The sequence below is a fragment of the Chinchilla lanigera genome, unplaced genomic scaffold, assembly GCF_000276665.1.
Source record: "Chinchilla lanigera isolate Chin_1 unplaced genomic scaffold, ChiLan1.0 scaffold00049, whole genome shotgun sequence".
Classification (NCBI taxonomy): Eukaryota; Metazoa; Chordata; class Mammalia; order Rodentia; family Chinchillidae; genus Chinchilla; species Chinchilla lanigera.
The window spans coordinates 4,874,565-4,888,522 of NW_004955450.1; the positions used below are offsets into that span (position 1 = coordinate 4,874,565).

The window sequence follows — 13,958 nt, forward strand, 5'->3', positions numbered from 1 at the left end:
AAAAAAAAAAAAAAAAAAAAAACAACAAAATCTTACAGAACTTTCCTCTGATTGGTGTTTGCCTTTGGCTTAGGGTTTGGGTCCAGGACTGACTTACCTCCAGTTCCCTTCTAGGATGTACTCTGACTCCCCAGCCTATAGCTTCTTTCCTTTTGTTCTCTCCCCAGGTCCCCCAGTTTCCCCATCATTCAGGACTCCATGCTGAAGGGCAAACTGGGTGTACCAGAGCTTCGAGTTGGGCGCCTCATGAACCGTTCCATCTCGTGCACCGTGAAGAACCCCAAAGTAGAGGTGTTCGGCTACCCTCCCAGCCCCCAGGCAGGTCTCCTGTGCCCCCAGCACGCGGGCCTCCCTCCCCAAGCACGGACCTCTCCTTTGGTACATGGGCTGGGGAGGGTTTGACTCGGGCACCAGGAGGATGGGAGTAGAAATGTGGGAGCTTAGCATTGCAGATAGGAGGGTGTGTGGGGTTGTCTGGCCTTGTAAGTAGTCCTGGACATGTACTCTGAGTGGGTAGAATGGAACACATTTTTTCAGTATTGAAAACTTCTCAACTGACAGGCTGTCTGGTAGCAGGTGTCGAGTCAGTCTGGAGATGGGTGTCCACCAGAGAAACTGTGTAATTTCACTAGGTTGTAGTTGGAACTGGGTAGTCAACTGCTGTGCGAACCTGTCCCATCTTTTAAGAAAGTTAAGCATAGGTGAGCACTTTCCCAGAATCTCTGACACAAATGTGTGCAAAGCTCCTCTCCACTTCTGCGATTCCTTGGGCTGATTTGAGCTAGGGTTAGGGTTTAGGAGGTTCCTAAGTGGTGTCGGGGAGGGGGTCTGTCTGGGCCGCGGATTCATAGGAGACTCACGCGGCTTGTCGTTCACATTCGCCAGGTCAGTGGTCACTGCAAGAACATCCCCACCTTGGAGTACGGATTCCTCGTCCAGGTAAGCAGGTCCTTGGCTGCACTCTGAGGGCCTCCCATTGTCTGGCCTGCCTGGTCCCTGGAGACCACCCAGCCCCTCGCTCGCTTTGCTCCCAGAGCTGCGCTAAGTGTCGAGTGAACAGAAGGGAAGAAGGCACAGTTCCATCCTTGAGACAGCCATAGTGTCAGCGGGAGCTCGTACAGGCCACTTAGGGTCAGGGCAGACGAGGCGCTGCGGATGTTGAGCGTGTGGTGTTGAGAGTGGATTAATACTATTTCCTTGGGATCCCCAGCATCACTTACCCAAGTGATCTTCGGTTTTCCTCACAGGCTGCTGTCACTGCTCATCTACTGCTGGTCGTTGCTTCTTTTTCCAGTCACTTTATTACCTTGAAAGCTCTCACTGCAGTACTTCTGTCATGCTCTCCCTCCGCCAGCTTCCTCCCTGAGCTGCTCAGTGCAGTCCAGGCTCAGATGCTGCCTTTTCCGTACAGTCTCTACCACTCGCCAGCCACCCTGGCTGGATGTGGTTTCTCCCTCTCTGACCTTGTGAGATGCTTTTTGTCTGTGTAGCACCTGTGTGTCACAGGCCGTGTGGTGCCTTGGATTGTAAATAATTTGTGTACATGCCACGTCTCCAGTTGGAGTTTGAGAGCATAAAATATAACCTTTCTTTCTTACGTCTCTAGTTTGAAACAGGGTCTCACTACGCAGTTCAGGCTGATCTTGAACTTACTTTGTAGCCCAGGCTGTTCTAGAACTCAAAATGATCCTCCTGCCTCAGCCTCCTGAGTGCTGGGATTACAGGCATGCACCACCACACCCTACTTTCTGTGAAGTTTATTTATTTATTTATTTATTTTTGTGTTTTTGAGACAGGGTCTCGCAGTTCAGGCTGGCCTTGAGCTCACTTTATAGCCTAGGCTGGTCTCGAACTTGCAATGATCCTCCTGCCTCAGCCTCTCGAGTGCTGTGATTACAGGCGTGCGCCACAACGCCCAGCTCACTGTGAAGTTTAGATTGCTCTTGAGCTCACTTTGTAGCACAGGCTCGCCTTGAACTTGTAGTGACCCTTCTGTCTTGGCTTCATGAGTGCTGGGATTACAGGTGTGTGCCACCATGCCTGGCTTTCACCCAGGATTTCTAAACCAAAGGCCATAGCTCATCTTATTTTTCTCATACTGTATAGACTCAGTGATGCGGTCTGCACAGTATGAGACAGACATTAATTTAACCCTGTATAGGGCTCAAGAATAATAGGTCCTGCCTTAGGCAGGGGGCTGCAAGAGAGTAGGGCAGCTAGAAAAGAAACTTCAATTATTTCCTGTGTCTCAGCAGCAAAAACTTCCTGTGTCTTTGTCTATATTTCAGAGCATACAGAATCTGTGCTGGCTTTGCCAGCACATACACTAAAATTGGAATGATGCAGAGAAGATTAGCATGGCCCCTGCACAAGGATGACATGTAAATTCATGAAGTGTTCCATCCGACAGGAGAAATTTTAATGCCTGTATCTTGTACTCTACATAACTACTTTAAAGACAACAATATGCAATGTACTATTGTTACTCTACTATTCTATTATGAATCTTCATTTTACCTTTTTTCCATTAAAAAAAGTGGAAAAGAAAAAAACAGGTACAGATCTGCTCTCTTTGCAGATCATGAAGTACGCGGAGCAGAGGATCCCGACGCTGAACGAATACTGCGTGGTGTGCGATGAGCAGCATGTCTTCCAGAACGGGTCCATGCTCAAGGTGTGGCCCCTGCTCCGCGGCCCTTCTCCTTGCTCGGGGCCCCTCCTCGTCTCTCCTTTCCTCCTGGGCCCGTGGTAAAGGAGAAATTCTGTGTGCACTCCCTGAGATGTTAGAAGTAATGATTTCCTAGAAAATAAGTCTCAACTGTCCTGTTTGGAGAGATGAGAATATTTTGGAGGACAAAGTCCCCATCTTAATTTAGAAGTAAGGATCAGACATTGAGCCAGTTGATTGGATATGGCAGCATCCTCAGGTGTCCCAAGTCAGGGTGGGCAAACAGATGCTTAACTGTAAGTTACAGTGTATTAAATACAGGCATAGCAGGAGTGTTGTGGAAATTCAGACGAAAGCCTCTGACTGCCTGAAAGGGAAGGCTTCACAAGCAGACAGCTTAGCTCAGAGATTTACCAATACAGATTTCAAGGAAGCTTCACTCACTAATAGTTTCCTCCAGGCATATAGGGCCTCATATTCCTACCTTGTGCTAGATTTGGCAAACATCAGGGGTCTTGTCTCTCTATAACCCACACCTTCATAGTCTGTTGAATGTGTCTATCCAGCCAGCTGTCTGTACTCGGGAACTGTGTGTCTTCTCCTTCTACACCCTGGGGGTCATGTCTGGAGCTGCCGAAGACGTGGCTACTGGAGCAGAGGTATGGGAATTGGGATCCAGAAAGGCAGAGAAGCCAAGTATGGTGATGTGTTCCTGTAATACCAGCTACTGAGGAAGCTGAGGCAGGAGGGCTGCAAGTTCAAATTCAACTTGGGCAACTAGGTTGAGACTCTGTCTCAAAACGCTGGAAATGTAGCTCAGTATCAATGGGTTCAACCCCCAGTACTTTTTTTTTTTTTTGGTCCCAGTACATTTTTTAAAAATTATAGAACAGGAAATCGAGGCTGAGCATAGAGGCACACTCCTGTAATCCCAGTGCTTTGGAGACTGAAGCAGGAGGATCAATGTGAGTTTGAGGCCAACCTGGGCTACAAAGTGAGTTCAAGGCCAGCCTGAAATGCATAGTAAAACCATGTCTCAAAAAGACAAACCAAGAAGTAGATACAACCCCACCTGTAATGTGTCCAGTTAAATTATGGCATGTCCTTACAGTGAAAATACAATTAGTATTTATGGATAGAAAATTGTAGCATATAGTTAATATCAGAAAGCAAATACAGATCCAGGCATGGTAGCACATGCCTATAATCCCAGCACTTTGGAGGCAGGAAGGTTGCTTTGACCTCAAGACCAGCCTGGGTTACATAGTTCAAGGATAGCCTGAATTATGTAGTGAGATCCTGTCTCAAAAAGCAAATACAGAGTCTGGCCTGGTGGTGCAGGGTTGAGAGCCTGAAGTAGAATTACTTGATGGCAAGGGTTATGCATGCTTAGCACGTGTGAATCCTGGCTTCAACTTCCAGTAGGAAGGAAGGGGAGGGATGGAGGCAAGAACAGAGGTTTCTGGGAGGTGATACTTATCTTTGATCCCTTGGTTGTTTCTTGACTTTTTATAATAAGGTTGTATTTTCTTTTTTTTTTTTTAAGTTTGTACTTTCTAAACAAAAAGCCACAAAAGTATTTGTTTTTAGAAAGAGAAGCAGGGAGAAATGCTAGGCATCATGGGACTCGTAAAATTGAGCATCCTTCAACTCTGTCACCATCCTTTGCTTTCCCCTCAGGTGGTAGACCTGCTGGTGGCCATGTGTAGGGCAGCTCTGGAGTCCCCGAGAAAGAGCATCATCTTTGAGCCTTACCCCTCCGTGGTGGACCCCACTGATCCTAAGACTCTGGCCTTTAACCCTAAGGTACAGTTGCTTGGGAACAGGTCGGGGCTGAGGAACAGAGCTGGTGAGGGGTAGTGGGATACTTCGGGCTGTCAGTGCCTTTACACAAGGGCTTAGCAATGAGGGTCGGGGAAGATGGAGCACTTCCCTATTTCTTGGGAACTCCTGACCCCAGCATTTAGCTGTTTCAGTGAACAAGTAGCTGAGTTTGTCTAAAGAAAGCAGAAGAATTAGCCTCTGTTACTTCATTGTGGGAAGAATATAGATTCTGCTGCAGACCAACGGGGATTCCAGATGAGGTTCTTCTGCTCCCTACGAGAAAGTTGGGAAGTTGCTTAACTTCTGAACTGGAGTTTCCTTTCCTGTAAAGGGGATTGTTATAAAAGTGAGGGGTAGCATGTGTAAAGTGTATTAGTATTCTTCAGAAAAACAGAACAAATAGATTATAAAAGATAAATAGAAATATTTATATTTATAGCTCCGGATAGTCTGTTGTTCATCTAGGAGATGACCTAAGTATTCTGCCCTCTGCCTGCCCAGCTCAGATATGAGTATTTTGTAGTCTTCTTCCTGTTTCTCCGGAGACACACACTCAGGTACATACACATAGGCATGCACATGCATATACATGCACATGTATATAAAGGAGACAAAAAAGGCTTATTAGAAGGACTTGCCCCATATGATGATGGAGACTCTGAAGTCCCAGCACCTGCAGTTAGCAGGCTGGCGTCCTGGGAGAGCATGTGGTATGTGTGGTTCTAGTTCCAATCCAGAAGCCTGAGAACCAGGAGAGCCAGTGCTTTAACACATTCATCAAGGGGCTGTAATCCGTATGGCTCTCTGCCGGACGGCTTGGTCCCATGTGTGACTGGATCACTTCTACCACCAGTGCTATAAGCTACCCAGTGGGACAGTCATGCATGTACCACTGGTGGCTCAAGCCGGTAGGAACATGGTAAGTTCTAGGGCCAGGGAGATAGCTCAGCGACACAGCACCTACCTGGCAAGCGCAAGGTCCTGAGTTCGATTCCTAATACAAAAAAAAAAAAAAAAAAAAATCCAGTAAGTTCTAGTCCAAGAGCCAAAGGCTCAAGACCCAAGAAGAGTCAATTCTTTAGTTCTATTCTGAAGGCAGGAAAAGGCTGATACGCAATTCAGATAGTCAGGAGGAAAACACTTTTATTCAAGGGCAAGATGCAGTGAGGTTAGTAGCTTTTTGTTCTGTTCACATCTCTGGTTACCTGGATAAGATCCTTCCACGTTAGAGAGGGCAGTCTGCTGACTGCAAGTGAATCTGAACCAAGAACACCCTCAGAGACATACCCAGAAATCATACTTGGCTGCAGGAAACCAGCCTACCAGGAGTGCCTAACTTTAGGGGGCAAACAGATTAAAGACAAAACATAGATAATTTTCAAAGAGGGGCCAGGGGCTCTTGCCTGTAGTGGACAAAGAGCCCTAGCATCTGGCTCACCTTGCTTATACCCAACTTAGCAAGCGAGCAAGCAATTAGGGTAAATGAAAATTCACCTACTTCTCATTATTTGCAAAGTGTACCCAGGTAAGAATTTCTCTAAACTGGATCTGTGCTGCTGTTGACCTTTCCTCTGGAACTTGCTACGTGCCAGCATGCGGCACATTGCCCAGGGGGGAACAGCTTGCTGTTCCCTCCTCCACGTCCGCAGGGAAGGTCCACTAGGCCTTGAGCCTTATGACCAGTTTCCTGCATTTGCCAAACATCTATGTACCCATGGCTCAGTCACGTTGACTGTTGAAATTAACCATCATGGGTATACAGCCGGGCACCTCCCTGTTCCTGTCCTTACTGTGTGTCAGGCATCACACTAGGTTCTTTACATAGATTATTTAATCCTCGGAACATTTCTGTGAGGGGGTTAGGAATTGTTATTTACATTGGCACTTGGGGCTGGGGATGTAGCTCAGGGGTAGAGAGCTTGTCTAGCACGCATAGGAACCTCAGGTGCCATCCACAGTGCTGCAAAAACAAAAATAGTAAAGCAAAAAATTGCCATCATTTGCAAGCAGGGATGCTGAGATTCTAAGAGTCTAATGACTTCCCCTGTTACTTCTGGCTGGTAAAAGAGACCTGGCACTTGGTTGGAGCTGTCTGATGTTGAATCTGTCTCTGTCCATGGCACACTGCTGTGCTTCCTGAGCCCAGATTTCTTTTGCACACCTTACCCTCTTTCTCGTCATGTCTTTCACTGTCTTCTGCTTTTCTTCACACGGTTCTTTTCCCATTAACTCTGCAGAAAAAGAATTATGAGCGGCTTCAGAAAGCTCTGGATAGTGTGATGTCCATCCGGGAGATGACCCAGGTACTCTGCCCTGTGTGTGTCCCCTACCCTGTGCCTGCCCAGGTCAAGTCCCATATTCTGTTTGTAATTCCTGGGTGTGCAATGTAGAGACGCTACTCAAGTTCCTGTGTGTTTTTAGTATTCCTTCTGTAACCTTGCCAATTCTTGTTCTTTGTTTCATTAGCTTTCTCGTGTGTGTGTGTGTGTGTGTGTGTGTGTGTGTCTTTTTGAGACAGGGTCTCGTTATGAAGTTCAGGCTGGCCTTGAGCTCACTTTGTAGCCCAGGCTGGTCTCAAACTCACGATGATCCGGTCCTCCTCCCTCAGCCTCCCGAGTGCTGGGATTACAGGCATACAGCACCATGCCCAGCCTCTTACTGTTTAATTCTCTTCCCCCTAGTGCTTTTTTCAGCCTTTACCTTTGCTGTTAATTTCTGTACAAGTTGTTCATATTTGATGTTCTTCTATAATTATTGGGGAATTCAGGGCAAGACCTCTCCCCAAGGTTGGGGGTGTAACAAGGGGAATTTGGAAGTAATCAGTGACACCCAGGGGCCCAATCTTCTGTCCTTCCGGGGGTGGGGCAGCCACTTGTAGCAGTGTCCACCCTTTGACTTGAGGCTGTCCCTCAGCATGCCCCACCTTGTCTGCAGTCTGCATGAGTAGACACTCACTTGTACTCACATTTACAGGTGGGCCACTCCTCAGCACATCCTGGCCATCACAGTTCAGAGTAGCACATAACGCAGTCCTTGGAGGGAGAATTTAATTGTCCAAAGGACTCTGCTTTATGTAAAGATTTACCACAGGATTCTCCTTGCTCTAATCTTTCCGGAACATGGATTTTATTTATTTTTTGATTTATAATCAACTTTTTTTTTTTTTTTTTGGTTTTTCTCCGGTACCGGGAACCGAACTCACGACCTTGTGCTTGCCAGGCAGGCGCTTTGCTGCTGAGCTAAATCCCCAGCCCCTATAATCAACTTTTTAGGGCTGTAGGAATTGCATAAAATGAGGGAGACCCAGCTGCATGTTGTTTTGTAAGCGTCTTCAGTCATTTTCATATTTACTTATGATTCCCAACCTGACCGAGCTCCTTAAGGGTGGAAGCCCCGTGTCCTACGTACCCTGTGTGGCCCTTGATGCCTGTCTCACCTGAATCCTGCGAGTGTATTTAGAGCGGGAGGGCTCATGCCCCTGCTGAGAGAGAATCTTATGGCGGTTGTCTTACAGGGTTCGTACTTGGAAATCAAGAAGCAGATGGACAAACTGGACCCCCTGGCCCATCCTCTCCTGCAGTGGTACGGATAGAATGGCCCAGCCTTCCTGGGACGCAGGAGGGAGGGAGAAAGAAATTGAACGTAGAGCCAACTCCTTCCCCTAGAGGCGGTTCCACTTCCTTCACAAGGTTGTAGACATGGTTTTCCAGAGTTTTCTTGGAGTTCTGCTGTTGGTATATTATGCCTTCACAGGAATTCAGATCCTGCAGAGTACTCACACAATTCTCACACAATTTCTCAAGTTCTCTTTACGTATTCCATGTTTACCAAAGGTTTGTTTTCTTGTTTGTTTTTATAGTTTTGAGACAGGGTTTTACCATGCAGTTCAGGCTAGCCTTGAACTCACTTTGTACCCCAGGCTGGCCTCAAACTCACAGCAATCCTCTTGCCTCAGCCTCCCAAGTGCTGAGATTACAGGCATATGCCACTACTCCCTGCTCTTTTTAATTGTTTGTTTGTTTTTCTGGTTTTTTAATTTTTTTTTTGTCTTTTTGAAACAGTCTCACGATGCAGTTCAGGCTGGCCTTGAACTCACTTTGTAGCCCAGGCTGGTCTCGAACTCAGGACAATCCTCCTCCCTCAGCCTCCCGAGTGCTGGGATTACGGGCGTGCCCAACCACGCCCGGCATGACATTATAGTTTGAAATAGGTGTGTATTGTGGAGTGGCTCTAAAGAGCTGATTACCATGTTCATTGCTTTATTTCGCTACTTTTTAAGTAATATTTAAAATGTACCCTTTTTGTGTCTTTTTTGGTTTCCTTTTTCTTTTTTTGGTTTTTTTGAGATAGGCTCTCACTGTGTAGTTTATACTGGCCTTGAACTTGCAGTGATCTCTCACCTCAGTCTCTCGAATAGGATTATAGGCATGGGCCCCCATTCCCTGCTAGTTTTCAAGAAAATAAAACATTACTTGCAGGCACCACCAGTAGGTTTTTGAGGGTCCCTTGCGTGCAGGAATTAGCACTGTTCATTTTAGCTCTGTCTTCTGTGCACCCAGGGAGATGTGTCTCTCCCTGCCTTCTCCTTTTCTTGTCCAGGGCCTGGGCTGGGCAGCATGCCTAGAGCCTGGGGTGCTGCTCTTGTCCCTTTTGCCTTCCTGGGCCCTCCCTCCCTGTTCTGCTTTCCTCGTTCTCCTGGCATTGTTCCTTCAGCTGGCTGCTCTTCCTGGTCAGCCTTGGTAGCAGGGCTTCTCAGTGCCACGGCATCTTCCCTCTCGGTGTGAGGATGGAGTGGGCACTGACCACCCGGGCATTACGAGGACACGAATGAGGCCCTAGACAGACTGGCCCCTGCAGGAGACCGTGCTGTCTTCTGGGCCCCCTACGCCTTACGCCTTCATTTTCGCCTATTCTCCATGTTCAGCTGTGCACAGCCATGCCTGTCCCTGACTCCTCAGGAAGTTCTTTCTAGTTTCTTCTGTCTCTTTCTCTAGCCTAGATAGTAGCTCTCTCTATTCTTCTCCTTCCCTGAGACTAAACCCAAGGTGTATGCTGTCTCTATCCTAATTCGCGTTTCTTTTCTACTTTTATTTTCTTAAGTAGATGACTTCTGGGTTTTTTGTTTGTTTGTTTGTTTTTGAGACAAGGTCTTGCTATGCAGTTCAGGCTGCCTTTAACTCACTATGTAGCCTAGGCTGGCCTCGAACTTGAACTGATCCTCCTGCCTCAGCCTCCTGAATGGTGGGATTACAGGTGTGTACCACCGCGCCTGGCTAATAGGTGACTTCTTGACTCTTCCTCTTGTTTCATCCTTTTTGTCATCCTTGGTGTAGCAGCCCACCTCCTGCCTTGCCTCTCACCTGTTTCAACTAGCTGACCTCTGGTCAGTAGGTTCCCCTTTAAATGTTTGTACATAGGTGTCGTCACTCAAAGGCTCTCCAGATAGTGACCTGATCGTGTCACATGGTTCAGACAGCCCGAGAACCCCTGCTTGTTCTCCCGTGGTCAGAGAAGGCTCTTGTTTGGGACAGTAACCACACACTTACTCTGCCCTCTCCCTTTGGTCTCTGTTTCTTTGCAGGATCATCTCTAGCAACAGGTCACACATTGTCAAACTACCTCTCAGCAGGGTAAGTGCTGACACTCTCTCTAAAGCCTCCAAGTTTCTGGGGAGGGGCGGGGAGGGCTGTGAGCCAGCTGCCACAGTGCTCATAGATCTGCCTGCCTGGCTTTGTCCATCGGTAGAGTCTTTGGGCCTCACATGTTTCTCGTGTTGGGGGGTCAGTGCCAGCCTCACTTGTTCCCTCTCCCCACCCTTCCCTCCCTGATCTCGATTTCCGCTCTGTTTCCCTGGCACCGCCCCACCCTGGGCAGCAGCTGAAGTTCATGCACACCTCACACCAGTTCCTCCTGCTGAGCAGCCCTCCGGCCAAGGAGGCTCGGTTCCGGACCGCCAAGAAGCTCTACGGCAGCACCTTCGCCTTCCAGTGAGGAGGGGAGCCTGGGTAGCCTCGGGAAGGGGGGCCTGCAGGTGTTGAGTGTGTGTGACACGCTTGTGTCAGTCACCTAGTCAGTGAGGAGGTGGGAAATGCTGCTGTGGTAGGTGCTGCGGAGGAGGAAAAGATTGCAGGAGTGGTTTTTATTTTCAAGCTGTCACAGTGGAAGAGAAATGATATTTACATGTGAAAAGAGGGAGTTGGAATAGATTGGAAGGGATAGACTTGAAAGCTTATTTGAAAGGAAATCCACAATTTATGCCTAATTATGGGAGGGAAGAGGGAAGAAAAGATATTAAAGACACCTTGGAATGGTAGTACCATTTCCTTAAAATAAAATGCGAAGTCTAGACTGGAAGCCATATTTGGGGTCAGTGATAAGTTTACATAGCTTGAGATGAATTTGTTGGATTTGAAATATCAGGAACAACAGGCAGAAGAAAGCATGAACCAGCAGTTGAGGTTTTAGAATGTGATTCGCTGAAGAGCAGGAGAGCTGGCACTGGTGGTGAGGACGGGGGGTTTAACCGTATATGCACACATAGCCTGTGTGCTGTGACTGCACCCAGGTGCTTGTGCATCCCTAGGCAGAGCCGTGTGGGTCTGGATGGGTGGGAGAGGCCGTCTTGGAAGTGCTTCCTGGAGCCTCTTCCCGAAAGGAGGCCTGTGTTCTGCCCTGCCTTGCAGTGGGTCCCACATTGAGAACTGGCATTCGATTCTGCGCAATGGGCTGGTCAATGCGTCCTACACCAAACTGCAGGTGAGGCTGTACCCCTTCTCTGCCCTCTCCCAGCCCCTGGTTTGCAGAGGCTGCTCTAGAGCACTCAGCTGCTTTTGCCTCAGCCCTCCGCCCTCGCTGTTTCAGGAGCTTCACTAGAGAGGAAGTTGGAGTTGGGTGCGGAGAATGAATGTGCTTTATGTGTTTGGACGTGGGCTGTGTGTTTCGGTGGTGTTGGGAGAGGGAATGTACCTGCAGGCAGGGATGTAGACTTGCTGACTGCAGCCACTGTGATCAATTCACCTATTACACAGAGCTTTTATCTTCATGGCTGTTCAAGGAATCGCTATGAGTTCTTGTGCTTTCCCCTGAGAGACTGCCAAGGGCGTTGCTGCTCCTCCTGGTTCCCTGGTCTGTAGTTCCTTTGTTAGGGAATCTGCATGTGTGCCAGGACCTGGGGACCAGGAGTGTGGGTATTGCGGGGACAATTGCCCTGCCACTCCCCATACCAGGATGTCCTAGGCAAGCAGAGTAACCTGAATCCACTTTTCAGGCAACCCACGTTGCAAGTGTAGTGCCTAGAGTGTTTGAGGAGGTAGTTGGAGGGACAGGGGACTGGAAAAGCCCTGTGGATGCCTCATGCAGAGCCGTGGGCGGGCCCGGGCTCATATGTTCATCCTGGTGTTTCCCTGCAAGCTGCATGGAGCAGCCTATGGCAAAGGCATCTACCTGAGCCCCATCTCCAGTATTTCCTTTGGATACTCAGGTAAGAAGTGCGCTCTGGCCACTGTGACTGTATTTACATCGCATCCATTTGTGAACACATGATGTGTGCTGTCTGCTCCTCCCCATTGTGGATACTGTTTGGTCTCAGCCCTCTCCCCAGTCATGGATGCATAACCTATCTTTCTGCACTTTCTCTCTCTAGTTTAGATTATTTATGCAGTAAAGCCAGTCACTGTTACAAAGAGTAGTGTTGTTCATTGTAGGGGCTTGGCCTTGAGAAAGGTTTAAGGAACAATTGAAAAGTGAAACAAGGCTTCGTAAGCCACATTTTTTGTACTGGCAGTTATTAAAGACTGTATGTGTGCATGCGTGCATGTGAATTTCTGTGTGAAGGCATAAATTATGCGGGAAGGCTTGGGTCCTTTGTATTGCTTTATATTTCCCGAGATGGTGTTCCTTCTGTTACTTTTTACAACTTAAACTGAGCTGGGCATAGTGGCATAGACCTGTAATCGCAGCACTCCGGGAGGCTGAGGCAGGAGGATCACAAGTTTGAACCCAGCCTGTGCAATTTAGTGACTTGGTGAGACCCTATCTCAAAAAATAAAAAGTGCGGCTGGGACGTGGCTCAGTGGTAGAGCTCATGCCTTCCATGCACAAGGCCCTGTGTTTGATTCCCCAGCACCATACACACACACACACACATAAATAAATAAATAAATAAATAAAAAATTAAAAGGCCTGAGGGTGAGCTCATTGAAAACATCCCAGGTTCAATCCCCAGAACTGTAATCTATCAGTCAGTGAATACAGTTTGTACTGTGTGTAATAGTTGAATACTACAGTATTCACACTGGATGAAAAGAAGGCATTTTATCCCAAAGATAAGACATTAACAAGCTTCAGATTCTAGTGAGGAGATGGCTGTAGCAGTGTCTACCTCAGGAAAGGAATTCGATTAGAGCTCTCTCCTTGCAGGTTCAGGTTCACGCCTTAGCTCCTTTTCAGTCTACGTTTTCTTGTTCAGTGTGGCCTCCACGTACAGGATGGTCACCATGTCGCCATCATGTCCACTTGATGAAGGCAGTTGTTCTAGGTTCTCTGTAGATGATTTAGTGTTCTGCTGTAATTGTGGCTGTTATAAAGACAGAAAACTTACGGCTAGAATCACAGAATTAGAAAATTCTCTAACAATAGAACAAAACAAAATAGAGAAGGGAGACAATACAGATAAAAACAAAACTCCGTGAAATAATTACAGATACAGTGAATAGGAGCAGTAAATCCAAAAGATGATTCTTTTAAAGAACTGACAAAAAAAGATGAATCCTGGTTAGACTAATAGAGGGGCACAAACAAGCAGTATGAGTAGCTGAGCTATGGTATATGACTATAATCCCAGCTACTCAGGAGGATCACAAGTTCAAGACCAGCTTGGGTAACTCGGCTCTCAAAAAAAAATTTTAAGCATATGTTAGCAATATATAATAAACACATTCGTCACAGGGAATTGGTACATACACATACTACATCTCCATCCTTCCTGCTTCTCTTGGGGATGAAATTTTCTTTTTAAAGAGGTGGGGGTGTAGTTCAGTGGTAGAGCATTTGCCTGGCATGTGCAAGGCCCCAGGTCAATCCCTAGTAACTCCAAAAAAAGAGAGAAAGAGAAAGGGAGGTAGGGAAGGAAGAAGGAAGAGAAAGAAAGAAAGAAAGAAAGAAAGAAAGAAAGAAAGAAAGAAAGAAAAAGAAAAGAAAGAAAGAAAGAGAAAGAAGTACAGGTATACCAGAATTTTTAAAAGCTGAGAACTGTAAACTTTATGCCAGTAATTTGAAAATTTGAACAAACTGAATTTATAAAAAAAATACAATTTAGGCCGGGCGTGGTGGCACACGCCTGTAATCCCAGCACTCGGGAGGCTGAGGCAGGACAATTGTTTCAAGTTCGAGGTGAGCCTGGGTTACAAAGTGAGCTCAAGGCCACCCTGAACTGCATAGCGAGACCCTGTCTCAAAAAGACAAAAAA

The 13,958-nt window shown here is 47.1% G+C and overlaps 1 protein-coding gene across 12 annotated transcripts in view; it reads left to right on the plus strand.

Moving 5' to 3' along the window:
- The window catches only part of Parp6 (poly (ADP-ribose) polymerase family, member 6), a 36,797-nt gene that overhangs the window by 10,852 nt on the left and 11,987 nt on the right, over window positions 1-13,958 (plus strand). For 7 of the 12 annotated variants that reach the window (XM_013518938.1, XM_013518939.1, XM_005393612.1 and 4 more), the window contains 11 exons: window positions 168-378; window positions 886-939; window positions 2,579-2,674; window positions 3,235-3,327; window positions 4,349-4,474; window positions 6,730-6,795; window positions 8,007-8,074; window positions 10,074-10,122; window positions 10,367-10,479; window positions 11,176-11,248; window positions 11,903-11,972. In XM_013518938.1, the coding sequence (XP_013374392.1) occupies window positions 168-378; window positions 886-939; window positions 2,579-2,674; window positions 3,235-3,327; window positions 4,349-4,474; window positions 6,730-6,795; window positions 8,007-8,074; window positions 10,074-10,122; window positions 10,367-10,479; window positions 11,176-11,248; window positions 11,903-11,972 (1,019 nt within the window). The remainder of the gene's footprint in view (window positions 1-167; window positions 379-885; window positions 940-2,578; window positions 2,675-3,234; window positions 3,328-4,348; window positions 4,475-6,729; window positions 6,796-8,006; window positions 8,075-10,073; window positions 10,123-10,366; window positions 10,480-11,175; window positions 11,249-11,902; window positions 11,973-13,958) is intronic. The other 5 variants (XR_001235873.1, XM_013518943.1, XM_013518940.1 and 2 more) reach the window with 4 other exon arrangements.